This window comes from Polypterus senegalus, chromosome 10 (genome assembly GCF_016835505.1).
Source record: "Polypterus senegalus isolate Bchr_013 chromosome 10, ASM1683550v1, whole genome shotgun sequence".
In the NCBI taxonomy this organism is placed as follows: Eukaryota; Metazoa; Chordata; class Cladistia; order Polypteriformes; family Polypteridae; genus Polypterus; species Polypterus senegalus.
The window spans coordinates 111,103,739-111,130,287 of NC_053163.1; the positions used below are offsets into that span (position 1 = coordinate 111,103,739).

The 26,549-nt window shown below is 35.9% G+C and overlaps 1 protein-coding gene across 2 annotated transcripts in view; it reads right to left on the reverse strand.

Annotated features, from left to right (window-relative positions):
• The window catches only part of smarca1 (SWI/SNF related, matrix associated, actin dependent regulator of chromatin, subfamily a, member 1), an 87,265-nt gene that overhangs the window by 20,660 nt on the left and 40,056 nt on the right, over nucleotides 1-26,549 (reverse strand). The window contains exons 15-22 of one of the 2 annotated variants that reach the window (XM_039766317.1): nucleotides 19,229-19,377; nucleotides 18,966-19,085; nucleotides 15,099-15,209; nucleotides 12,166-12,279; nucleotides 11,633-11,755; nucleotides 11,253-11,385; nucleotides 7,663-7,781; nucleotides 3,615-3,827 (exon numbers count right to left, since the gene is read on the reverse strand). In XM_039766317.1, the coding sequence (XP_039622251.1) occupies nucleotides 3,615-3,827; nucleotides 7,663-7,781; nucleotides 11,253-11,385; nucleotides 11,633-11,755; nucleotides 12,166-12,279; nucleotides 15,099-15,209; nucleotides 18,966-19,085; nucleotides 19,229-19,377 (1,082 nt within the window). Of the gene's footprint in view, nucleotides 1-3,614; nucleotides 3,828-7,662; nucleotides 7,782-11,252; nucleotides 11,386-11,567; nucleotides 11,756-12,165; nucleotides 12,280-15,098; nucleotides 15,210-18,965; nucleotides 19,086-19,228; nucleotides 19,378-26,549 lie in introns of those variants that run through there. The other variant, XM_039766318.1, reaches the window with a different exon arrangement.

The following is a 26,549-nucleotide window of genomic DNA, read 5'->3' on the forward strand; positions in this document are numbered from 1 at the left end:
CAAAAATAAGTGGCCTTCTGCCAGTCCTAAACACAGAAAAGGCAACATTTTTACCTCTTTCATATACTGGCATTGTATGTTGTTCTTTATTGGCCTAAAACATATACACATGCACACACACAGATACATACATATTATAATACACTAAGGCAAGTCATAGAAGTGGCAAGTCCTGAGATTTTGAGACAGATCAGTGTCTCATAAAAAATGTGTGTCAAGCTGTTATAAGATTGTACCACACTGAACTTCTTTTAAACTGGAAGAAAGGACACAACTTATAATTAATAAAGGAAAATAATTAAAACAAGGTGAAAAGATAGAAAGGCATGGAAATGCAAGCTATTCTTTCTAAAAAAAAATTAATTGATCACATTTTCTATGGAAAATGAAAATAATGTTCACATTCTGAAAATTTTCCAGTGTCGTCATAGCTACAATAGTGAACTACAAAAAAATTGGTCAAAACATTTAAAAGAGCAGCACAGATGATCAAAAATAATACAATTACTTGAGTCTCTGGGGGGAAAAAGGGCATTCCAGACAAATTCTAAGCAAGAAATAATAAAAATAATAATGATTAGGGATTGGCTCCAGCAGACCCCCATGACCCTGTGTTAGGATATAGCAGGTTGGACATTGACTGACTGACTGACTTATTTGCAAAGTACACTTCATACACTGAATGCAGCACAAGTGCTTTACAAAAATTACAATATATCTTAAAAGGCAATGCTTCATAAAAAAAAAATCCATTTATTTTCTAGCCTTCTTACCCAGTAGAAGGAGTTGGCACTTAACAACGTTTGAGTTAGTTAAAATACTGAAGAATAAAATACAGTTAAATGAAGAATGTTCAGAATGTAGTGTGCAGAGAAGAACAACCAAAATGATCCTGAGACTAAAGGTAATATCATGCTGGGAAATAAACCTGTTAGTCTTTAGCAGAGAAGACTACATAGGAAATTAAATCCAGACCTTTCAAATTTTAAAATGAATCCTTCAGAATTTTCAAGTTTTAATTAAATAGTGAATCATGTACTTGAGCACACCTAGGGAACTTAATGGAAAGTCCTTGTTTAAAACTGAAGTTAGTTTGTACTTAATAAAATGTATGCCTCATGAATAGCCCCAGGAAATTTATAGGTAGATTCAGGCTGGATTTCTGATTTAAAAATTCTGATATCAGCTGCAATCAGCTGAAGCTAAGGAGGTGATTGTCAGACAAAATCCAGGAAGACTTTTTCACAAAAAGGGTCATGTGGCTCTGAAACAAACCACCAGATCACGTTATTGATGTACAGTATATGAGTGAGTCAATGAGACCATTTTGCTATTAACTAACCAAATATGGCTGATGAAATGAATAGTTTTATTTACTTTGCAAGCCTTCTTAAATCAATGTACAGCTGAAGAATGACATTTTCTATTTTACAAATTTGAATCTCATGCATGCATTCCCAAGCAGCCTATAGGATAAGCCTAAAGTGCAATGAATTTTATTATTACATGCATTATAAAATACTTTCCAATAAATGGCATATAGCAAAGGTTTAAACTGAATATGCCCAACTGGGTGTAACTACTGGACCAACAAATATCACCAGGTAATATACAGATAGCAGTTTTTTTTTTTTGCATTTAATTTTACCTTGATTAATGCTTTTGGAGTTTATCAACATTAATTCTGACTCAGAGTAGGACCCTGTTAATGCTTGGGTAGCAATTAAAGAGCAATTGGTTATTTTGTTATTAGTTATACTTCAAGACTGGCACTGTCATGTCAGCAGAAAACCTAGTACTTAAAATTTGGCTCACTGCTCAGGCACTTGCCCACACCAACGTGTTCGAACCTGATCGTGAGTCCCTAAGTTTCAGTGTAAGAATAATGAGCTATTAGTATATGTTCTTCACTTATTTGGCACACACAAGTCTGTGTTTTATTACAAAATACATCAGCTCTTCTTTTCTTCACCATGTCCAGCAGTCAGTCCTCTTCCTACCCATTTTCCTACTGGTCCTCTTTGCATCCATTTATTTGGTCCTGATTTTCCAGCTTACTGGCTGGTTTACTGTCCTAATTTAATGTATTTTGCTGTGTTTGTTTGTATTTGTTAATGATTTTATTTCATTAATATATTTAATTGCAAAAATATATATTATATATATATATATATATATATATATATAGGGCAACATTTATAGAGCTACATAGCACGTCTGCTTGTAGAATGAATTATAGCCTTCTTGCTCATTGCTTCACTTTGGACAAAACACATAATCAACCTTCTTAAACTAAAGATTTCCAGAAGCATGGGCAGTCTGCATTGCAGTTGTTTCCAGAGGTGATGCTACCTTTGCACCAAAACATGCTGCTTGCAACTTGCACACTTTTATAGTTCCCCATACTTAACATTTGTTGCTCTTACTAAAAGACAAGCATGTTTCTAACAATATCTTAACCAAGATCAAACCTACACTTAGTAGCCAGTACTGCTTCTCTCCCATATGTATAACTGCTTGCATTGCTGTATTTTTCTGGGCAATGTCCATACCTCCAACACTGGCTTTCAAAATTGGACTTGGCCATGTTAGTATAACATTTACTCCATGTCTTTGTCAGAGGACAGCAAAGGAGAGGTCATTGGCACTACGAGCACTCACCTCATGCTTATACACAATGTTCACTCCAAAGTAAAAAATACCACAGGCAAAAGTAACCAACTTTTACTTTCATAAAGGAAGCAGCATAATCTCAAAATCTCTAAGTCTGCAGACATATATTATTTTTTTAATCTTAATTTAATTTTCACCTAATACAATACTGAATACCAGGAATAATCTTTTGGAAGATTTCTAAGTAACTAAACAAACTTGACAATCTACAGGTTCCTGGTTTTAGTGAGCATGTGGTACAGATGGAGTATACAAGTGATGTGCTGACTACATCTAATCTACAGCACGATAGCAGTCCTAAGCCAGACTGAGATATATTTAATATGAGCATCAGAAAAAGTGGCAAGGGATTCTGAATTATTAAAAAGGATTCAGAAGAGCACAACATGAATTTTGAAAGCATCACAAAAGTATTGCTGTAGTAATGTGTTATGGAATAAAATGCAAAACAAAGGAAGCAAAAATCAAATTTGCCTTCAGAATATTGAATAATATTTGTTTAAAAAAAGCTATAACTTGATCTATAAAAGACAGGAGGCAACCTCCTTAATCTTACTGTGAAAATTACTTGTCTGAATAAAACAAGATATGATTACCGGGCACTTTTTGCCTGGAACACGACTTGTCACTATTTATTATTCTGCAGCTGTCAAGCTTTTTTTCTTTCTCTCTTTTTTATTTATTTATCTGTTTATTTGACTTGGCCTGCTGTGAATTTAGCTGAAACAGAGGGCAAATTGATCACTGTTATAAGTAAAATGGCTAAAATACCCAAGGAATGCAATATCAACTGAATAACTCTTCCATTTGACCCTTTTACTTATTAAATCAAATGGCCAGATATCAGGGATTCTATCAATCAAACAGTAGTCAGTGACGTTAATCATCATCCATTTTAAAAAGAAGGTAAATTTCTGTTACAGAATGGGTCTTAAACTTACCATGGCAGTCCTTGACTTAATGAACCAGTCGAAGCGGAACTGTGGAGCATTCCGAACACACTGTCTGAGTTCCTCATATACATTTTCTTTGTCAAAGCCCATTTTGTGTAACATGCAGATGAGAAATCTGTCTTCTTCTTCAGTGTAGTTTTTACCTTTGTTGGTTCCGTATTGTATTCTCAGCTGGTGAAATGGAGCCTTGTATCTTGCAATCTGAAATAAAGCCATGAAAAAAACTTTAAAGTTATAAAATGGCCTGGAAAAGACAAGTCATTTCAGAACCCTAAATAAAACTAAATTTTCTTGTAAGCTATTCCCCCAGGTTCTTGAGTTAAATCTATTTGGTTATTGATAATACTTGTTGCTTCTCCCTTCTTAACCTTGATAAAAGTTCTATCATAATTTGTCCATATTATAGACATTCCCTAAAATCTTGCGCCAGTGCACTCTATTAATTCAAGAAGGTCACACGGTTAACTTATATTGAAAAGTGTAGCTTCTGTTTCTCTTAACTAAAATGTGACATGATGAAGTTTACTCAGCCTAAAGCCCAAACTAATTTTTCCGAAATGAAAATGATGAAATTTAAAAAAGTGTCATAGAATAGTTTACTTTATTTATGGTCATTGGCAGGCAGGAGGGTTATGTCTCTGAATGCTGCTATCCAGATCATTCTAGAGTTGTTCTGCGAAGTTAAAGGATAAGTTAATATTTTTCAAGTTAAATTTATTTTTTCACAATCATGGCATATATTAATTTTTCACATAAAACTGCATTCCAAAATGAAACATATTTTAAACATTTCAAAAAATAACTAACCCACTCTTGTGTTCTTAAATAGATTTTGTGGGTACCGGAGTTTCTTTCTGAAAAAAACCTTAAAACTTACTGAATACGTCAATTTTTCTAATTAAAAAATGCTATCATCTTGAGACAAGACAGATATTGCAAAATTGTATATCCATGCCATTTTAAGGAAATAAAAAAAGCAAACAGCAGAACATTATTGTCAGATTCAGCCATTGTAAAAGACTAGCGACTGGGAGCCCGATCGAATCGGGCTACAAATTCTATGTTTGTGAAATCAATACTTTTTCTGCAAAGAATTATTTGTTTTTTTAAGTCCTTGAAATGGTTTTGTTATCATAGCACTGATTTGTGCTGAAAATAGACCTTTTCAGCCGATGTAATGAAGAGCTTCCTGTTTAAATGGGGCTGAGAGACGTGAACTCAGCTCTTCGGCACACCTCATTTGATTTTTTCCAGCAAACAAATTTTCAAAACAAACCGTATTTTACAGAGTCGCAGTAATAATAATGTGATAATAAAAAAATGTTGGCGACTGGTACATGCTTGATTAACGTCAACCACAATTCGTCCTCAATAATATCTGTGTGATTGCACATGGCAATGCCGTGCCGCTGAGCATTTTCATGCGGCAAGGCATGGGCTGCTCGATTTCTTTCAATCCGTGCTGCATTTGCGGCTGCTTCAGCTTCTTCAGTTGCTTCTGCACGGCTGGCACGATTTCTTTCAGCATTAGTAGCATTCTGTAACGCATGTTCTTCATCTGTCCTTTGTGTCTGACTTGCACGATTTCTTTCATCATTAGTAGCATTTGTAGCCACACGGTGCCCATCCGTTTTTTGTGCACGTTGTGTACGTCTGGTCGCATTAGCAAGCTCTTCTGGCTGCGTTGCGATCGTCACTCATTTTAAGAGCTGAGATCAGCTAAAATTTAAACAATGACCGTTGTTAATACCCAGCCGTCATTACTCAGTTTGCCAATAGATGTCAGAAGGGCAGATGTCAAATTGTATGGTTCTATCTTGTATTGAGTCCGGGTATTGACGCGAACACCATACATACGGATAGTATCAAATTATATATAAGGATTAGCTGTGCACTTCACTTCGATGCTTGTCTCCGTCTGCGGCACCCTTCAAGGCAAGGGGCATGGATTCACCTTGGAAAATCATTGGCAAGCAGTTATTGACATTGAATGTTGATGGTGAGATGTGAATTGATGTCTCTGTAGACTACTAGACAACATAATCTCTTATATTCTTTTACTATATGGAAGCTTATTTCGTTAAATGATTTGGTAAGAGAGAATATTGAGAACACGTATAGCATGCAAACAAGTGACAAGGACTAAAGACACATTATAGGCATGCATTCTTCTATCTTTCCAGCCTACTTATACAGGCTAGTGTCACAGTGCTGCTGGAGCCTATTCCAGCAAGCATCAGGCACAGGCAGGCACAATTCCTAGACAGGGCACCAGTCCACCACAGGATGAACGCACACGCAGACACAATTCAGCAACACCAAATTCACTTAAGTTTAATCTGGCTGAAATTTGTACAGATAGCTGAGCATAGGCAGAGTGGTAGGTAGTTCAGAACTGTTATTCCTGCCTCACACCACTAGGTTCTACATGGAGTTTGCATGTCTACCCCATGTGTTTACAGACTGAGTGGTCCCAGTGTCACTGAGTTTACTCACTCAGAAATGTTGCCCACAGTTCTTTTATTACCATATCATCAGCAACAGTGATTTGTCATGCACTAAAAATATCAGTAATTGGTTTATTGGTGCTTCAATCTGCTCTATTGTATACTCTGCCTTTTTAATTTTATGAGCATTTTTTAAACTATTCATGTACACGACAAGCCATGAAAAATGTGATGTACAGGTGACTTGGCTCCTTCAAAAAATCTAAGGCTTTAATTAAAATACAATGCAGTGTAATCTGTTCATTTCAGATTAATTGTTATTTGTACAAAGTACAATGAAACTCATATGTGCTATTTTTTATTACACTGCCACTTGGCGTGAATCTCACTCTCTAGGCTATGCACAATAACAACAAAGAATGTAACAGACAAAAAGTAGGCGATGTTCAGCAAAAAATAATATATTAGCGTACATTTGCCTGTTATTACAAGGCATGGCAGAACATACTTGATCAAAAAGCAGAATCACAAAAGAAGTATGAAAATAAGGAGAATTTAGACTGGCCTTGGGGATGTGATAATATTTCTTTCAGTTTACTTGGTGTCACAAACATGTCTCAGAAACGCAGGAAGCATGTTTATGAAAGTGAAACTTTTGCTACTTCCAAGTTGATATATTCAGTAACTTTTAAGGCTTTTTTTCATAATGGAACCCAGATGCTCACAAGCTCCATTATAAAACAGAAGAATGAGCTAGTTATTTTTAAGATGTGTAAAATATTCTTCAGTTTAGAATGCAATTTTATGTGGCAAAATAATATCTACCATTATCGTGAAGAAATAACTTTGACTTGAAAAATACGAGACTTATCCTTTAAGGTCAAAAAAAGGCTTCTTCTGATATCTGACGCTTTATGGAATGCAACTGAAAACTGATTGAGTGAGGATTGATCTTAAAAATGGCCTAATCATGCATTGTTCCACCTGGATCCCATTAGGTAAACACAAAACCAGCTTTGAGTTTTTGGCATATTGGCAATGTCTTATTGTGTAAATAGTACTGCTTTTTATATACAGAACAAATTGACCATTTTTTGTAAAAGTGAACAAGTTATAACTAACATTTTCTCATTCCAGAAAATGTACTTTTTAATGATGTAGTGTAGTAGTAGTACTAGTAGTACTATCATCATGTTTATATGTGTCCAATGCAACATGCCACCACTCTCTGGGACCATGATAAACAAGACTGTAAAAGGAAAAAGAAAATTATTATACTTCTCAAAGAGTCTGATGTTAGATAATCCATAACAAATTAAAGCTTTTCAAACTGATGCTCTAGTATAAATTAAGTTATGCAGTTAATTGTGATATAGATATCATAAAACTTTCAATCAGAAGTATAATTTCAAAATATTGAAATAAACCCCAAAACAAACTATTTTTAAAAAAAGATGATAAAGAAATTATGTAGTAACCCCGTGAGAAAATTAGATATATCACATTTAATTTAATACAGTTTTGGAACATACACTATAAGCAAAAATATGGTAAAACCTTTAGCAAAAAAGGAACAAATTACCCCATACCTTTGCATCCAGGGCTTTCTTAATGCTGATTCTTCTTTGTATCCTCGCTTCTCCACGCTCAATCTGAGCCATTATTTTTTCAATATCCTGAAGCTCATTGCAGCGCTCCCAGAACACAGCTGTATAGTTAATAAAATGTTAACTACTCTTAGGAATGCATTTCTGAAATAGGTAAGTGATACAATAATCTTTCTTTGGGGAATGCATAAATTGCACTTTGATAGTTCATTCCACAAACAGGGAATGAAAGGGTAGCAAATGATGTCTCAAGTTATCTGATTACAGAGACAAGAGGTGGTACTGCCCTGCATGTGTCACCCCAGAAAACAGCTGTATAGTAATTAAATGTTAGCTACTCTTAGAATTTCATTTAGAATGAACAAGAACATTTCAGAAGCAGGGAAAAACATAGTAACCTTGCTTGTGGGAATTCTATAAGTTGCAGTATGATAGTTCAATCCACAAACAGGGAAAGAAAAAGTGGAAAATGGTGTCTTTAAGATATCTGATTAAGGAGGGTGGAGGTGGCACTGCCCTTCATGGGTCGCCAATCCATGGTAAGGCACATTGAAAATCACATTCCACTCACATACACTGAGTTAATGCAAAATTGACAGTCAACTTAATACACACATCTTTATGATGTAGGAAAACATAGGTGTACCAAGAGAGTACTCACATTATCATACGGTTAGACTTAGCAAACTCTGCACCTATTCACATGTACATGCACACACATGTGCGCACACACACACTCGCACAGAGAAACCAGGAGCTGTAATGCAAAAAAACTGCCACTCCTTATATAAAAAGTAATTTTAACACATTTCTTCTTTTGAATAGTACCACCCGATTGTTTTAATATATCACTTCATTTGAGAATGACAATTCATGCCATGTCTTAATCTTGCATATTTACAGTATACAGTGCATCCAGAAAGTATTCACAGTGCATCACTTTTTCCACATTTTGTTATGTTACAGCCTTATTCCACAATGAATTAAATTCATTTTTTTCCTCAGAATTCTACACACAACACCCCATAATGACAATGTAAAAAAAGTTTATTGAGGTTTCTGCAAATTTATTAAAAATAAAAAAACTGAGAAATCACATGTACATAAGTATTCACAGCCTTTGCTCAATACTTTGTCGATGCACCTTTGGCAGCAATTACAGCCTCAAGTCTTTTTGAATATGATGCCACAAGCTTGGCACACCTATCCTTGGCCAGTTTCGCTCATTCCTCTTTGCAGCAACTCTCAAGCTCCATCAGGTTGGATGGGATGCGCCGGTGCACAGCAATTTTAAGATCTCTCCAGAGATATTCAATCTGATTCAAGTCTGGGCTCTGGCTGGGCCACTCAAGGACATTCACAGAGTTGTCCTGAAGCCACTCCTTTGATATCTTGGCTGTGTGCTTAGGGTCGTTATCCTGCTTAAAGATGAACCGTTGCCCCAGTCTGAGGTCAAGAGCGCTCTGGAGCAGATTTTCATCCAGGATGTCTCTGTACATTGCTGCAGTCATGTTTCCCTTTATCCTGACTAGTCTCCAAGTTCCTGCCACTGAAAAACATCCTCACAGCATGATGCTGCCACCACCATGCTTCACTGTAGGGATGGTATTGGCCTGATGATGAGCCCTGGTTTCCTCCAAATGTGATGCCTGGCATTCACACCAAAGAGTTCAATCTGTCTCATTAGACCAGAGAATTTTGCTTCTCATAGTCTGAGAGTCCTTCAGGTGCCTTTTGGCAAACTCCAGGTGAGCTGCCATGTGTCTTTTACTAAGGAGTGGCTTCTGTCTGGCCACTCTACCATACAGGCCTGATTGGTGGATTGCTGCAGAAATGGTTGTCCTTCTGGAAGGTTCTCCTGAATCCACATAGGACCTCTGGAGGTCACCTCCCTGACTAAGACCCTTCTCCCCTGATCTCTCAGTTTAGATGACCGGCCAGCTCTAGGAAGAGTCCTGGTGGTTTCGAACTTCTTCCACTTACGAATGATGGAGGCCACTGTGCTCATTGACCTTCGAAGCAGCAGAAATTTTTCTGTAACCTTCCCCAGATTTGTGCCTTGAGACAATCCTGCCTCGGAGGTCTACAGACAATTCCTTTGACTTCATGCTTGGTTTGTGCTCTGACATGAACTGTCAACTATGGGATCTTATATAGACAGGTGTGTGCCTTTGCAGATCATGTCCAATCAACTGAATTTACCACAGGTGGACTCCAATTAAGTTGCAGAAACATCTCAAGGATGATCAGGGGAAACAGGATTCACCTGAGCTCAATTTTGAGCTTCATGGCAAAGGCTGTGAATACTTATGTACATGTGCTTTCTCAATTTTTTTATTTTTAATAAATTTGCAAAAATCTCAAGTAAACTTTTTTCACGTTGTCATTATGGGGTGTTGTGTGTAGAATTATCAGGAAAAAAATGAATTTAATCCATTTTGGAATAATACTGTAACATAACAAAATGTAGAAAAAGTGATGCGCTGTGAATACTTTAGCATGGTGGTGGCAGCATCATGCTGTGGGGATGTGGCAGGAACTGGGAGACTAGTCAGGATAAAGGGAAAGATGACTGCAGCAATGTACAGAGACATCTTGGATGAAAACTTTCTCCAGAGCGCTCTTGACCTCAGACTGGGGCGACGGTTCATCTTTCAGCAGGACAAAAACCCTAAGCACACAGCCAAGATATCAAAGGAGTGGCTTCAGGACAACTCTGTGAATGTCCTTGAGTGGCCCAGCCAGAGCCCAGACTTGAATCCGATTTAACATCTCTGGAAAGATCTTAAAATGGCTGTGCACCGACGCTTCCCATCCAACCTGATGGAGCTTGAGAGTTGCTGCAAAGAGAAATGGCCGAAACTGGCCAATGATAGGTATGCCAGGCTTGTGGCATCATATTCAAAAAGACTTGAGGCTGGAATTGCTGCCAAAGGTGCATCGACAAAGTATTGAGCAAAGGCTGTGAATACTTATGTACATGTGATTTCTCAGTTTTTTTTATTTTTAATAAATTTGCAAAAACCTCAAGTAAAAATTTTCACGTTGTCATTATGGGGTGTTGTGTGTAGAATTCTGAGGAAAAAAATTAATTTAATTTTTTTTGGAATAAGGCTGCAACATAAAACTTGGAAAAAGGGATGCGCTATGAATACTTTCCCGATGCACTGTAAGTGTAGGTCAGAGAAGTCCACTTGGCAAATTTAACATAAATATGGATATGTATTTTCTATTAAGACAATGACGATGCAAGATGATACTTCATTGTTGGTAAAGTGATTTTAACTTCAGTCTCAATGTGTGACTTTAGTACCGGCAATGAGTTATGCTACTTATATTATCCAAAGATACAAGATTACAAAAGGAATTTTAACTGTAGTTAACAGCACTTTAAAGAAGGTTCTTGATTCCAGAAAAGGCCTTAACAGTAGCAAGAGATATTTTAACGCACCATGAAGCCTATTTTCAACATGCCTTCCTAAAGATTCCCAAGAAAGGTTTAGAGTCATAATACTAAACAAATATAGTTCAGAAATATTTCTTGAACTATTAAAAAATTAAACAGTGCAGACCTGAATACTCAATAACTTCTTCTGGTGTCTTCCCCTCCACTTCACGAGCAATGTTGTCAATGTCATCCCGACCATACTTTTCATTTGCTTTTATGAACTGATTGAAGTCTCTCTTGTTCCAGCTGGTAAAACCCTTACAGTGGGGAAAAAAATATCCCTTGTTGTAAATTTTAGTCCAAGTTATCCCATCCTACACCAGCTCTTTATTTACAGAAATTAGTTTAACATCACAAATAGACATTCTTGATAAGTACACATTAAATATAATATATATGCTTTAAACTGCCACACAACCAGTTGAAAAAACGGGTTTACCAAGCTTAGTACAAATTTGCCAACTCTGCAGAAAACCCCAGTTTAGCACAGTCCATAAGACACACTTGGGTTAGAAGCTTTTCCTTCTCTTCAGTCTCCTCCGGAGTTAGAGACTCTGCATCATCAATCTTTTTTTGTTCCTCCTTCTGAATCTGGACAGCATTTGGAAGGTCTGGATTTTTCGGAACCTGCAAACAACATGAGTTACAGCAAAAATAACATTAATTTTAGGTTTTTGAAAATCAGTTATATTCAAGAAAAAAATATATGTAATATTGTTTAAGATCTAGAACTAAACTGTGCTTTCAAGGGAAATGTTTGATTATGTAATATTAAAAAGACTTCTGATGTTATACAGCATTGTATAACTGCAAGATTTCTTTAGATTTATTTGGACTTTCTTGTAGTAAACATGTTGTTTTAATCACAGAACCTTTTGTTAATGTTTCCTATTTATTTTAATGATTTGCTTTATATAAACACATTATAATTAAATAAAAACAGGCACAGACGTCATGAGTGAAGAAGCAGGAAGCAAAGCTACTAGCAAAAAGTCAAAACAGAAAATCAGTTTAGGGTAGAAATGGCCAATACAAACCTTGTATCCAATAGTCTTCCTGTAAAACAATATTTCTTTTTCCAGCAGTTCAAACAACCGTGGTGGGAAAAACTGAAAATCTTGAATATTTGGTTGCTTTGGTGGTCTTGGTGCCTAGCAGAATAAAATACACAAGGTACACTTAAAAGAACATTTTTGAATCTCATACAAACTATATATATATATATATATATATATATATATATATATATATATATATATATCTAGTCACACAAATGTGAATAGGAAACAGCTGATGGGCTTGGAGAGTAATGGTAACACATCTGCCCAGGGGGTGGTGGGGTGCACTAACACTCTTTCTAAGTTCCCCGCAGACATTTCCCGGGAAATCCCACCAGGAGCCCCAAGCCCCAAGGACAACATCACTTCCCCCAGACTTCCTATAAAGCCTCACTCCCTTTCTCTGAAATTCAGTTCTTTGCCATGTCACTTCTTGTCACTAATCCTCCTTCCATGTTCTAATTTTTTCGCGACCAGCCATGATTAAATGAACAGTAAAAAGGTAAGAGTAAAGCGAGGGTGACTTATCCAGGCAGGCGGGCGACAACTCAATAGCTCGAATTTGGATATAATTAGGTTCTATTTAGTCAACAGAAATATGTTTGGTAGGAATGTAAGTTGAATTTACTCATTAGATTTCTATGGTGAAGAAAAATTTATGCAATGCTGACTAAATTTAACTTACATTCCTACCAAACATATTTCTGTCGACTAAATAAAAATTACTTATATTTAAAATTTAAATAGAACTTGAACAGATAATTCATAATACCCACGCAGCACTAAGTGCACGTAAGAGCAGGAGTCATCCGTTTTAACAAGCAGCATATTGCACTAATACGAAATGGCCTGCCCAAGTAATTATTTAGGAATGGATAAATAAATTAAGATATTGTACAAATAATGTTTTTCATTTTTCTTCCTCGGTGGATTCTGGCACCCCCAGGAACAGCTGCTCGCACCCCAAAGGAGATATATATATATATATATATATATATATATATATATATATATATATATATATATATATATATATATATATATATATATTAGGGGTGCAACGATACACAAAATTTACGGTTCGGTTCGGTACTTTGGTGTCACGGTTCGATATTTTTTCGATACAAAAAAATTTTCATGCCTTTTTTATTTTGTAATTTATTAAAATTATATATATTTCTTTTAACTCAAAAATACAGTTTTAAATTAAATGTTGCTGAAAAAACAAAATAATAAAATAATAAAAGAGTTTGGAAACGAGTTTATTACAGAGAAAGGTCCCTTTCCAAAATAAAAGTTATGCTATACCCTTCTTCTGGGGTATATTCTCAGGAGCATATTGAACATATCATGTCCCCATAAAATGAACCACTCTCTGATGGACCTCCCCTCACACTCATCTTCTGGAGTGCTAGCACTTAGCTGCATATACAACAAAAACAACTTAAATAAAAATATGTATTGCAGAGAAATGCCTTCCTAAATATATTTTGAAACATTTGAAATTTCTAAAATTAAGGTATCAACCACATACAGTTCTGCATTATTTGGGGATCCCTGACTGTATTTTCTATACTTGGTAGAATATAAAACAAACACACCCAATGGTACATGCTTCCTCAGTTTGTTTGCCCAGTTGATTTCATACAAGGGACGCTATTGGTGGATGGCTTAGAATCTACCCAAGCACGTATTACATATTAACTAAAACTCCTCAATGCTATAAGATATGCCTCCTGCGCGGTGCTCGATTGTTTGCTTGTCTCTGCCTCTTATCTCACCCTCTCTGACATTCTCTGCGCCTGACGGAGAGGGTGTGTGCTGAGGTGTTGTTTGCACAGAAGCTTTTTGCCTAGTGGATACGGACGCTCCTCTAAGAAATGCCGCTTTATCGAGGTGCGTCCAAAAGCTCACTTATTGATTTTTTGATTGTTTGCTTTAATCTCGCGCTCTCTCTCTCTCTCTCTGACGTTCTCTGCGCTTGACGGAGGAGATGTGAGCAGAGGGCTTTTGCACAGAGGCTGTTTGCTTAGAAGATAGGGACGCTCCTGTAAAAAATGCTGAAAGGCTACCTTCGCATTGATCCCTTCATTGCCGCTGCTTTATCGCGGTGCTTGCATACTTAAAAGCGCAACAGCCCTATTGATTTTTCATTGTTTACTTTACTCTCTCTCTGACATTCTCCGCTCCTTACGGGCACTTTGAAGAGGAAGATATGTTTGCATTCTTTTAATTGTGAGAAAGAACTGTCATCTCTGTCTTGTCATGGAGCACAGTTTAAACTTTTGACTAAAGGGTGTTATTTCATGTCTAGAGGGCTCTAATAATGTTAAAAACGTATTTAGAAGGTCGTAAACTGGTTTTCTATGCTCTAACTGCGAAAATATTAGATTTATAAATAAAGAATCCTACGTGGAAATTCATTTATCTGTCTGGAGCGGATTAACCGCGATAAACAAGGGTTTACTGTATAACTGTGCGGAGAATATTTATAAACAGTGTGGGAGAGTTTCTAAGGGCTTAAAATATATAAAAATAATCATACAAACATATGGTTTCTACTTCGCGGATTTTCACCTATCGCGGGGGGTTCTGGAACGCAACCCCCGCGATCGAGGAGGGATTACTGTATATAATTTTGTATCGTTCAATACATATGCATGCGACCGAAAAGCACTGTATCGAACGGTTCAATATCGATACATGTATCGTTGCACCCTTAATATATATATATATATATATAACAAACAAACAGTGACAACACAATTACATTGACAATCATGTTACGTTATTTTCAAAATATTTCCTTTTCTTTTTCATTACTTCTTTAACACACTACTTTTCCGCTGCGAAGCACGGGTATTTTGCTAGTATATATATATATATATATATATAAAATACAAAGTACACACCTTTGGTGCCCTGGGCTCACTGACTCGGAGTGCTTCTCTGAAGTATGCATCAACAGCATAATTAGCTTTGCGCTCTCTTTTTGGAGGTTCAATCCATTCAATCATGGACAGCTGAAATAAATAAAAAAAAAAACAAAGTATTTTCTGTCATATCAACATTATAATCTGCTGTCACCATAGGATACAACTACGGTTTGGCAATATATCAAATTTCTGATTGGTATTTAAAAAAATTCAATAACCAAAAGTCACTATCTCAATGTTAGCATTTATTGGATTCTCTACAACTTCTTCGAAATGTTAAATAAAATCTGCAAAATCTCATGCGCGCTATCCAACTGTGACTAATTCGACTCCACCCATGTTACCTGGCAGTAATTACCGTGAAAAAAAAAACTGGGCAAGGATCACTTTTCATGATTTAGCATATCACGACAGCTGTAATAGTAACTAAAATTAATATATGATTAAGTGTGCAATCCTTGCTCTGCTGTTTGCACATTGTTTGCTTTAATCCAGGATGACAGTTCTAGCAGTACAATATCTAAAGACAACATGCCTTACTGACTCACCAGGAAAGCAAATCCCTGTCAAGCAAAATTTCATAAAATGTTTACTGTTCCACTGAATAAAGTATAAGCAGACAATCAGTAGACAGAAGGAGATAACTATGTAATGACTTATCATATACCATATATTGCCCTAAAAGTACTGCAAGTATTTGTCAGTGGTCAGATAACTACACTAATTATTATCAAAAGTGAACTGTCTGCAAAGTATAAGGACCGATTTAAACTTCACACTCAGAACGTGTACGCATCATGGCTGCCATGCATTCCCAGCGTTCATTTGATGCATCCTCTGAGCAAGTCCTCAGAAATTAATGAGACAAGTGCATCAGCTGCAGTACCAGCAAAAAAATTGGGGGGCTCAGTATGTTCAAGTTGGAACATGACATCAGAGTCTGTGTTCAGTATCAACATGTGACAGCAAGCCGTTTCCAGATCCTACAGGATAAATACACGTGCTACGATGTATGATAAATGGTTCAATGTGGTAAAGCAAATCATCAAACTTAAATGCTGACATACAAATATATTCGAGGTGCTTTTTTCATCTGTTTCTTGCATCGCCAATATAAGCGTCATAGTCTCACATAACATCTTCTGTGCTGTCTTTTATTTATTTTTGCCCCTTTGCAACAGTATCAGAATGTATGGAAGCATATTTAAACCACAAAGAAAATAATTAGGGATATAGTGAAAAAAAAATGTCTTTTTCGTGATTAAAGTGGATATTTTGACTTTAATTTAGTAGTTTACTTTGTCATTAAAGTATGATGTCGTAAACATGATCTTAAACCAAACCAGATGTTAATCGTGCTTCTGGGTCATCCTCCTACGCTGACAGCAACAGCAGGCAGCAATTGTCGCACAGAACACAATAAATATGATATTACATCTCTCTGCACATTTAGAATCCTTTGATTTATATTTGATATCACTTTCATGATGAAATGTGTTAAAGCATGTTTGTTACATTTTACAGATAAATCGTTAACTTCATTTAAATAATTAAAACTGTTAATTATAAATGTGGAGATGGCATGGTGAAGGAGTGGTAGCACTGGTGCCTCTCAGAAAGTCACGTCCCTGGTGTTCCCTGCCTGGAGTTTTTATGTTTTCCTGGTGGGTTTTCAAAGTGTGCTCCAGTTTCCTTCCAAGGACATGTACATATGTTTAGGAATTTGGTGATGCTAAAATGACACTAGTGTATGTGTGTGCTTTTATTCACCATGCAATGAGCTGATGCTATGAACAAGCATTGTTTCTGCCTCACGCACAGTGCTAGCTAGAATGGGCAATAGATTGATGGATGTAATCATTAAATATCCATCCTTTTCAGAGGTATTGTGGCAAGGTATCTTGGAATTTAATGAATGTTTCAGGCAATTCACAGCGAAGCCGAACATTATTTTCTCATGGTGATTATATCTCACACTGTACCTGGTGGAATCCTCTAGATTTAAATAAAGTATATACACAAGTATAAACAGTACTCTGCTTGTGTAGCAGTAGCGTCCACACATCACGTTGCATGAAGTATAAACCTGGCCTAAGCCTTAATCTGTCCATTTCACACTGTCTCTGTTCTACATTAAAATGCTATAAGAAGGAATAAAAACAGTACACTTCATAGTTTTGTTTTGTATGATTTAATCAATGTTTGTGCATCAGTAATGGCCATATTTTTGTACTTTTGACTTTGCATTTTTGTTTAACAGGTGAATTGAATGTCTTATATAAAATAATGGATATTCAAAGTATACCGTACATGTATTGTATTAATATTTATTTGTAGGTTCTCCTGGTGATCTTTGAATATGTTAAAATTATTGGGGGAAATCAAATATACAACCATATTATTTAGTAAGCAGAGGTTACCAATACAATAATAAATTATAAAATTAATGAAACAAAAATACATATAATTTTATAATGCCAAGTTTTAATAGGCAAATACTTCACTGTTCACTGGGACTGAAAGTGAAAGTTTTGCTAAGTAGCTAAAATGGCTCCATGTACAAAGAAAAATCACTGCCACTCTCAGAATTTTAGCTGCTCCCTTACAGATTTTTCCCTGGCTCTAGAAATGTAAAGTATGTTTTTATACCTTTAAAAAGAGGAGGATTGAAGAAGCTGTTTAGAACACTGGATATAAATTACGAGTTACCCAGGCACTAATGCAGTACTTGCTATGCTGGTGAGTGTTATAAAATAATTATCCACACGCATCATACAGACTGTTACAGACAAGTAAAAGTTTGCATATGCAAATGCAGAGTTTGGAACCATTGAAAATGATGTAAACCACAAAACAATATGTATTTAGTTTACACGTGTAAATGTAGTATTTTCTGTAATGAATCAAGAGGTGTGTTTTTCGTCATATAGTATAAAACAGTCAAACACAGAATGACAGAGCAATGTTTACAGATAAATGACTCATAATACTTAAAGTTTGAACACTGCTTAAAAGTGTCCAGAGTGTGGTCTCCCGAAGCCCTCCTGAGTACAAGGGGGAATTTCAAAACAGATGCAAATGGATATCACAATAAAAGGGAAAGCATGCTTTTCTCCATGAAAGGACCAGCACTTCTCCCAAATAATATATGTATTAAATTCATAAAAGCAGAAACCAAGCCTTTAAAACTAGTTTGCAACATTAATAGGGATTTTGAAATATTTAAAAAAGCTACATAAGAGGTTCACAGTAAAAGCAAGACAATTCTAAACCTTCTCACTACAGCACAAGAAGAGTACTTTGCTAATTATTTTTATCTATATAAAACAGCATAACTAAAACATAATTGGAGACATAAACCAATATAAGTATTAATTTATTACACAAATGCTTGTATTACATCTATCACTCATAACAAGTGTCAACAGTAAACAGAATCACTCAAGGGCCTACTAAAAGTGTCACTTTATTGTAGCACTGAAAAAAAACATCTAAATGGTAAGTCATTTTCAGAGGCTACTTTTTCCTCCGACTTCTTCATTGTCCATTATGAGTGCCTATTACTTAAACTTAATCTTTTAGTAACTGTAAACCCAACTCCCCAAAAAGCAATAAGAAAAAACAACTCAGCAGATAATGACTTGAAAATATGCAGTTTAAAAAAAAAACTGGGAAAATGGGGCAGCCTTTCTCATTTAGATAAAAAAAATATTCTGTTGAGTATTTGTAATTAGTCTGTCTTGGCAAGCAGCCATGTGGAATTCCGCTCTTTCAGCAACTTCACAGAATTTGTTAGTAATCATGCTCCAGTAGGATAATATAAAATCAGAACATTTAATTTACCTTCTGTTTCTCCCGATAGTCCTCGCCTTCAAAGTTATATAGACTGGTTTCTGTGTCCATAGTAAAATTTCTCAAAGAGCTCTCTCCCAGTTTTTCTAGGCGCTCATTCATCTCAGCAGTCTTTATTGAAATAAAAAAATTACAATAGTCATTACATTAATGATGCTTTAATTTAAATGTTAACTTTAAAAGAAATTAACACTGATGATATTTAAAAAATAATGAAAAGTGAGGCTGAATTTCCACAAATGTTTGTCAAATACCTTCTTCGCACCCCTTTCAAGAATTGTACTGATGTCTTCATCTGTCAGTTCACTGTCCTTTGAGGCAAAAACATGAGTGGCTCCATGACGAATCATCTGCAGCATTTCATCTTTCCCCAGTTTGTTGGATTGTTGATCAATTAATCTACCTAAAATATAACAGTATTAACTCCTTAAAGCAATATATCATTAATATACCTTTCTTAAATTAAGTTAAAAATGAAAAACAAAACTACTATATATAATGCAGTTCATAACTATTAGAACAATGAAGTCCAAATTGCTGGAATAAAGGTGCGGTACACTCAAGCAATTTGATATTGAGATGAAACAGTAAATGTGAAGCAAATTTAATTTCTTTTATGACTATGTAAGTAAATTAAAATTTCAGAAAACTGCTTCTGTATGATCCCTATAAGTGTGATACAACCAAAGAAATTTTAAAGGCCACACCACACACCACTCATCAGCATGTAAAACACAAAGACCAGAAAAAACAATTAACATAACAAGTGGAACAGTAACAATTTCGAAAACATCTATATACAAGTCAAATCCCATTAAAACGAAAGACATGGGACCATAAAAATACTTTGTTATAATGGAAATTTTGCTATAACAAATATGGTGAAAATATGTGTAGTGACCGTAGCTACCAGCGATTTGCCATGTCTATTGGCAGAGGTGCAAGGACAGCTCTGAAGCTGCTCTGCTGTGTCTAGTAAACAGTAAACCAAGGGCAAAGCAATTGGTTGTCCTTTGCATTACCAGGGCTACTGTGCACCATGTTTGTCACACAATGTTTAACAATTAACACCAGGCTTTGATCTGCCCTTTCTCACACTTTCCTTATCTGTCTTATCTTATCTACTGTGTCTGTCACAGCACTGATTCCAAGCTGCTGGTGTTCTTTTAATCTTTAGATGGGAGCTAAAGCAGGATGGTTGCCCGTGCTGTGGCCTCTAAGAGCTCCAATTTTGAATGAAGTCTTGAGACTGTACTTGCCTTCTCTATTCAGTAATGAAGTAACTGTATTTTCCTTGAAAACCTGGACTCATCTTCCTGTCTCTCATGCAACTCTGCAACCCAAGCTTGACAATACCTGTATAAAATAACAGCGCTAAAAATAGTTTATTTGAAAATGAGATGTTAGATGTAACTTTTTCTTTTTAGAAATACAGGTATGAAAATAAAGAAGGAAAATGAGACATTAGATGTAACTTTTTATAATAGAAATATGGGTATAAAAATACAGAATGAAAAGGAGTCATTAGATGAAGATGAAGGAACGATTCCAAAATTCTTTCACCACGTCATTTTTCTTCATCAATCAACGTTTTCCAGGATTGTTCATTTTTCTTTCAGCATAAACTGACACTGTTTTTCACTTTTTTGTTCATCTATGTAACAAGTACTATGAAATTCGAAAAGTGCAGTATCCGCACAAAACACAACTGTAGGAGCCAATCTTAGAAAGTTAAATGTTTGCTTAATTTGAATAAAATATAAATTTCTTTCATAGTCATATCTTATGGTATAGTCTTTTCCCCCTATAAGTTAGTAAGAGATAGAACCTTCTTACTATAACTGTGAAACAGTGTGATAATAGATTCAGTTGTGTCTAAAAAAGGTCCCAGTAAGCAGGGACTTGAAAGACCCATTTTCAACTTAGAAATGGGATAAGCATACAGTTTTCTGACCGTTTTAAAATGGTTCAGAAATGTTAAGTAAATAGTAATGATCTAAGATGTAACAAGATTAAGCTTAGAACTGAACTTTTCTTAACATTAATTTTTCCTTTTTTGCTATTTTAATTTTCTTTTTTGTGTAAACTGTTTTACTTTGAAACTTAACTAAACTTTTAAAAATGAAGATATTTTGTCTGTGGAATCATTTCTGTGCGTCAGACTTTTGTTGAATCCCATTTTTTTGAGTTGAAGCTGCTGAACTGGTAATTTTGGGAAAACGCAGCTACAACAACTACCCATGCAGACGATTGGTGAATCACTGACTCAGAATTCGGCTATGTGTATGATGTCACGCCAACATGCTCACCAAGTCTGCCCAAAACAGGAAATTTCACAACAGACTGTCTCTCCCTATGAGACAACCAGTTGCAGATTCGGCACGGAAACTGTAGAAGCGGCATTAAGTATTTTTTGCATCGCATTAAGCATTTTTGGCTTTTAAAATGTTCATTATACTGAGATTTCCATTTTGTAAAAACAAGGTTTGTTTAATATGATGCTCTATGAATGTTGGTCCAGGCACACAAAAAGTATTTGTTATTCTGAAAATGTTGCTACTTCAGTATTAACCGGATTTAACCTGTAGATAGATCAGACAATAATAATCATCTACTGAAATGATGCCAAGTTGATGGTGTTGAGATAAGAACAAAATGAGGACATTTCAAAACATACTGTATCACTTCATCTGGTGGAGGCAGCATAGAGGCTGGGGCATTAATCCCCAAGATTTGACTTTAAAGGTGCTGCTACCATCCAGGTACAAGAAAATGCCTTCAGAATCACTGAGTAAAGCCCCATAATGCAGCATGAAAATTGCCTCAAACACAGTACAAGTAAACAGTTCATCGGAGGACCAAAAAATGCTAACATTGACTAATTTGAATTACAAATGGCATTCACTGCACTGGCTGAAAAAAGAGATTGAAGTCAAAACTTCCACTAACACAAAATAATGAAAATGAAAGCAGCAAAAGATTTGTAAAGCATTCAAAATTGTCAAACTAAGAGTCTGGTTGTTAGTGAAGGTTTGATCTATTAATTAACTGTAGAGGATTTGCAATCAACTATGTTGTTTTATGCTATTTCAGTTTATAAGAACATAAGAACAGTTTTGATAAGAAGACTTTTCAGTGCAGACGGCACGGTGGCGCAGTGGTAGCGCTGCTGCCTCGTAATAAGGAGACCTAGGTTCACTTCCCGGGTCCGCCCTGCGTGGAGTTTTAAATGTTCTTCCTGTGTCTACATGGGTTTCTTTCGGGTGCTCCTGTTTCCTCCTAGAATCAAAAGACATGCAGGTTAGGTGCATTGGCTGTCCTAAATTGTCCTTGGTGTGTGTGGGTGGGCTGGCGCCCTGCTCGGGGTTTGTTCTTGCCTTGCGCCCTATACTGGGTGGGATTGGCTCCAGTAGATCACTGTGATAGGATATAGCCAGTTGGAAAATGAGTGACTGACTTTTCAGTGCAACACAGACCAACAATCCCTAGTCTTCTGACAGCAAAATACGATACAGTGGAATACAGAAGATTCTTAATTCATCACACTAATCGATAATTTAATCCACATATCTTTGGTTCTTTGTTGTGAGAAAAAACATACTATTTTTTGTACCAAGTTTACTTTTAACCGGATTATACTTATGCCCTGCATATTTGCTAAGAACTAATTAAAAAACACATACACAAAACAAAAACCTTTACTGTACTAATTTCCCTCATAATTTTTAACACTTTAAACACACCTCTATCCAACCATCTATTTTCTTAAACTGCATAATTAATTTATAGTTTCAAGTGGCTCCCAAAATAAAACCCAAAAATAACAGGATACTGACTCATATTAGTTTAGGAAATGAAGGGATGGATCACCAAAAAATTAGCATTATGCACTGCCTCTAAGTGTACTATTGAGACCACATCTGGGCATCATGTTAAAAGAAAAACAGCAGTACTAGAAGTTATTCTGAGAAGAAAAACCAAGTGCATCCTGCAGGATATGTCTGACTGTGACTAAAGTAAATAACAAAGAAAATTTTGTGGAGGAATTATCTAGGTTTTCAAAATTCTTGGAAGATGATCCAGAACTCTTTTAGTTAAATATTGAGTCACATAAGTAATGACACCAGTGGAATTGCCCCCTAAAAGAAGTTCCCCCTGAAGTGAAAACAGTGAAGATTTTTAAAATATATCAGGAATAAGTACTAGGATAACTTAGCTAGCCAAAACGCCTGAATTACTGAATGGGCTCTACTTTTTCATTAACATTACATTTGTATCTTCTAATTATACAATTTTAGTGCATTCAACACAGAAATAAAAGGTAACATTCTTTACTTTTGCCTTTCTCTTCTGGAGAGTTAAAAAAGTCAGCATTTTGGAACTGCAGACACTTAGCTAAGAAGGCCACCGTAGACTGCTTTTTGCTGTGAGTTTTGCTCAGGTGAGCTATGATGAATTGTACTTGAACTCTGAAAGTTTACTTACAGTTTTTTTTTTTTTCTTCAGATCAGCCCCATGAGATCCTGCAAGATGCACTATGAAACATTGTTTAATTTTTTTTCATACTTCTAAGTGTATAAATATTTTCTAACATTGTATCTGTATAAATTAAATTATAATCTAGCATTAGAATGACCAATCAATTTATGACTCAACAAAAGATTGAGTACATCTAACTCAAGGGAACTGGACACGGCATAAGTAAATAACCCTGAAAAGATAAGGTGCTTGGACATGTTTGTAAGGATTAAAGCTTTTTTAAGAAGATGTCCATCACTAAAGTGGTTAGCCAGTTATCTGTGTGTAATATCACAAGGTTTGGAACTCCATGTGGGTTTTTTGGTGTAAAGAGAGAAAGAGACAACTATCCACATAGACATCAGAGACACCGTCCATACATCAGCCTGTCTTCTGATTCAAGATAAGCCACCTGGAAGATAAGCCTTCTACTTACTTTCTCTCTCATTCACATAGGCATTTCCTTTGGTGCTACTGTTCAGCCTCCATATCCTTATGGAAATTATTGCTTCAGTTTTTGACTTGGAAACAAGGGTATATTTAGAGCATTACACCTAGGCTTTGCTATTAACACTTTCTCTGTTTTCTCTCTTTTTAAATTCTATCTGCTTTAAACATCAATTTCCACTTTCTTCAAAAAGTGGAGAAACTTTTAACTAAAATTTAACATATCTATAACAGGCCTTTTTCATACATCACACCATTTGTCTTTTTTCTTCACCCTGGAGTTATGCTATAATTCCTCTACAGACAGTTGGCAGTTCAACTTATTGTTAAGTCCAAGTACTATCACAGTGAATTAGGAGCTTCTTTGTGGTCAGTGTGCTGACTGATTAGTTATGAAAGTAGGAGCAGTGTACTGTGCATGGATATTTCAAGAGATGTTCAGCTCTGTAAATGCCAGCAGAAAAGTGTATGAGCTGCACTTGCACTTATGAGTTCAACTTGGTACCATGTATTTGCATTAGCTGTCGGCCTCTGATTATTCTTTTCATTATCATTCTGTCCTCATTAAATTCATTTAGCATAATACAGTATATGGCTACTCTCCTTTGCTAAGAGGGCGTAAATGCTGCATGGTAAAAAAACATACATTTCTGCAAGGTGGAACTGTAAATGAGTGGATATCTCTTTCTGTATTTTTCATATTTTTGCATTTTATTACATGTCAGTTGCATATCTTCTTTATTTGTAAAAAGCATGTGAAAAATAAAGAAGACACACGCAAATTGTGGGGTTTCAGGTTAGCATGACAGGCCAGAGTTAGAATGGGCTGGACAAAATGACTTAAGACCATATGGAATAGTATTTATGTAGGCTCAGGAGTATGCAAAGACCTGAAGACACTAGAAGGAGCTCTTGGTTGATTTTCCTAAAAGTAGGTCATTGGGCACCCACCTCTTCATCGCTGTCCATTTCAGTTTGGAGTTGGGAGGTGAGATGGGGCAAAGACTTGACTGTCAGGGAGGTAATGCGGCCAGAGAGGAAATATTGTGTTTTATGCTTGAACTGGCAATTTAAATGGAATGTTCTACAGGTGGATAACCCATCCCAATTTATAGACAGGGACAGAAACCCAGAGGCAACCATGACTTTTTTTTAATTTATTTAGTTGTTACTTTGTGTTCTTCCATTGTGTAGTCCAGCCTTTTTATATTTTTATATAATAAAGCATTATTTTAAGTGTCAATTGTATAGCTCTCTTTGTTCTGGGTTAGTGTGTGTTTTGGAGCGGAATATAATCATTTGGTAAACTGCAGGCACTATAATTGAAAGCAAGCTGAAATCTGTCGTGTTGAAAGTTTTTGTTCAGAAGAAATTGAATATCTGTCCTTATGCAGAGCTATGAAACGTTATGAAGAGCAATGCTGTGAGATACTGTTTTAACTCTGTATTTTGTTTATTTTTTTATGTTTTCTTAGTGTATAACTAAAACCTGTCCGAACACTACTCCTCTGACACAGATGTTATCTTTCAGGAGAGTATTGTTTAAGCTTTTTGACTTTGAAGCAAAAGTGTGTTTTTATTAGGTTTTACAGCCAGACTTTGCTATTATTCACATATGTTTTCAATCATTTGTTTCTTTTTTTTGCTGCTACTATTATATTTTAACAAATATTGCTTTACTTTTAAATTTGTATAATTCGACCTCTACATCTTTGGTGACTGATGTAATAAAGTAAATACAGGACACTTGGTGTGGGCAAGTGCAACTTTCTTCTAACAGGGTTAGCAGGCTGAAGGGAGGACACCAAGATAGGACAGCACAGTGGGAGTTATGCATCACTGTTTTGTATGTGGCATTGCCCAAAACATAACAGCTTCCATGCAACTAGGTTATTCCTGGGGACAAGGTGTACCAGCCTTTGGTTCTGGTAATATTGGGGATACCATGAGGGTATGTCTGCCTTTAAGTGTCAAGGTTATTTTCAGGGAACAAGGTATATCAGCCTTTAGATATAGGTTATACCCAGGTTGTTCATGCTAAAACTATCGAGTCACTATGTGGAGTACTTAGGAGTGATAATCAAGTCCCAGCCTCACTGGATCACATGTTTTGGGCCTGCACCAAAATAACATCATTTTGGACCAAAATTTTTAAGTGCCTTTCAGAGAGCCTTGGTATCACAATCCCTCCTAACCAATTAACAGCTGTGTTTGGTGTTCTTCCAGATGGGTTTAAAGTGGAGAAGGACAAACAAACTTTGAATGCATTCACTACACTTTTGGCACACAGACTTTTTTTGCTAAACTGGAAGAATCCTAACTCTCCTCTTTTAAGTCAGTGGGAAACTGATGTGTTATACTATTTGAAATTGGAAAAAAATCAAATATTCAGTTAGAAGATCTGTACAGAATTTTTTCAAAACCTGGCAGGATCTAATCAATAATATTTTAGAATAAGCTCTTAATGCACCGAGGAAGCAATTTTCTCCACATTTCTTTTTCTTCTCCATTCATCTCTATTGCCCTATTAAACTCATCAATTTAGGTATGTTTACAAGCAGTGGAGGTTTTTGATATGGGCGACATGGGCAGTTGCCCAGGGTGGCATCG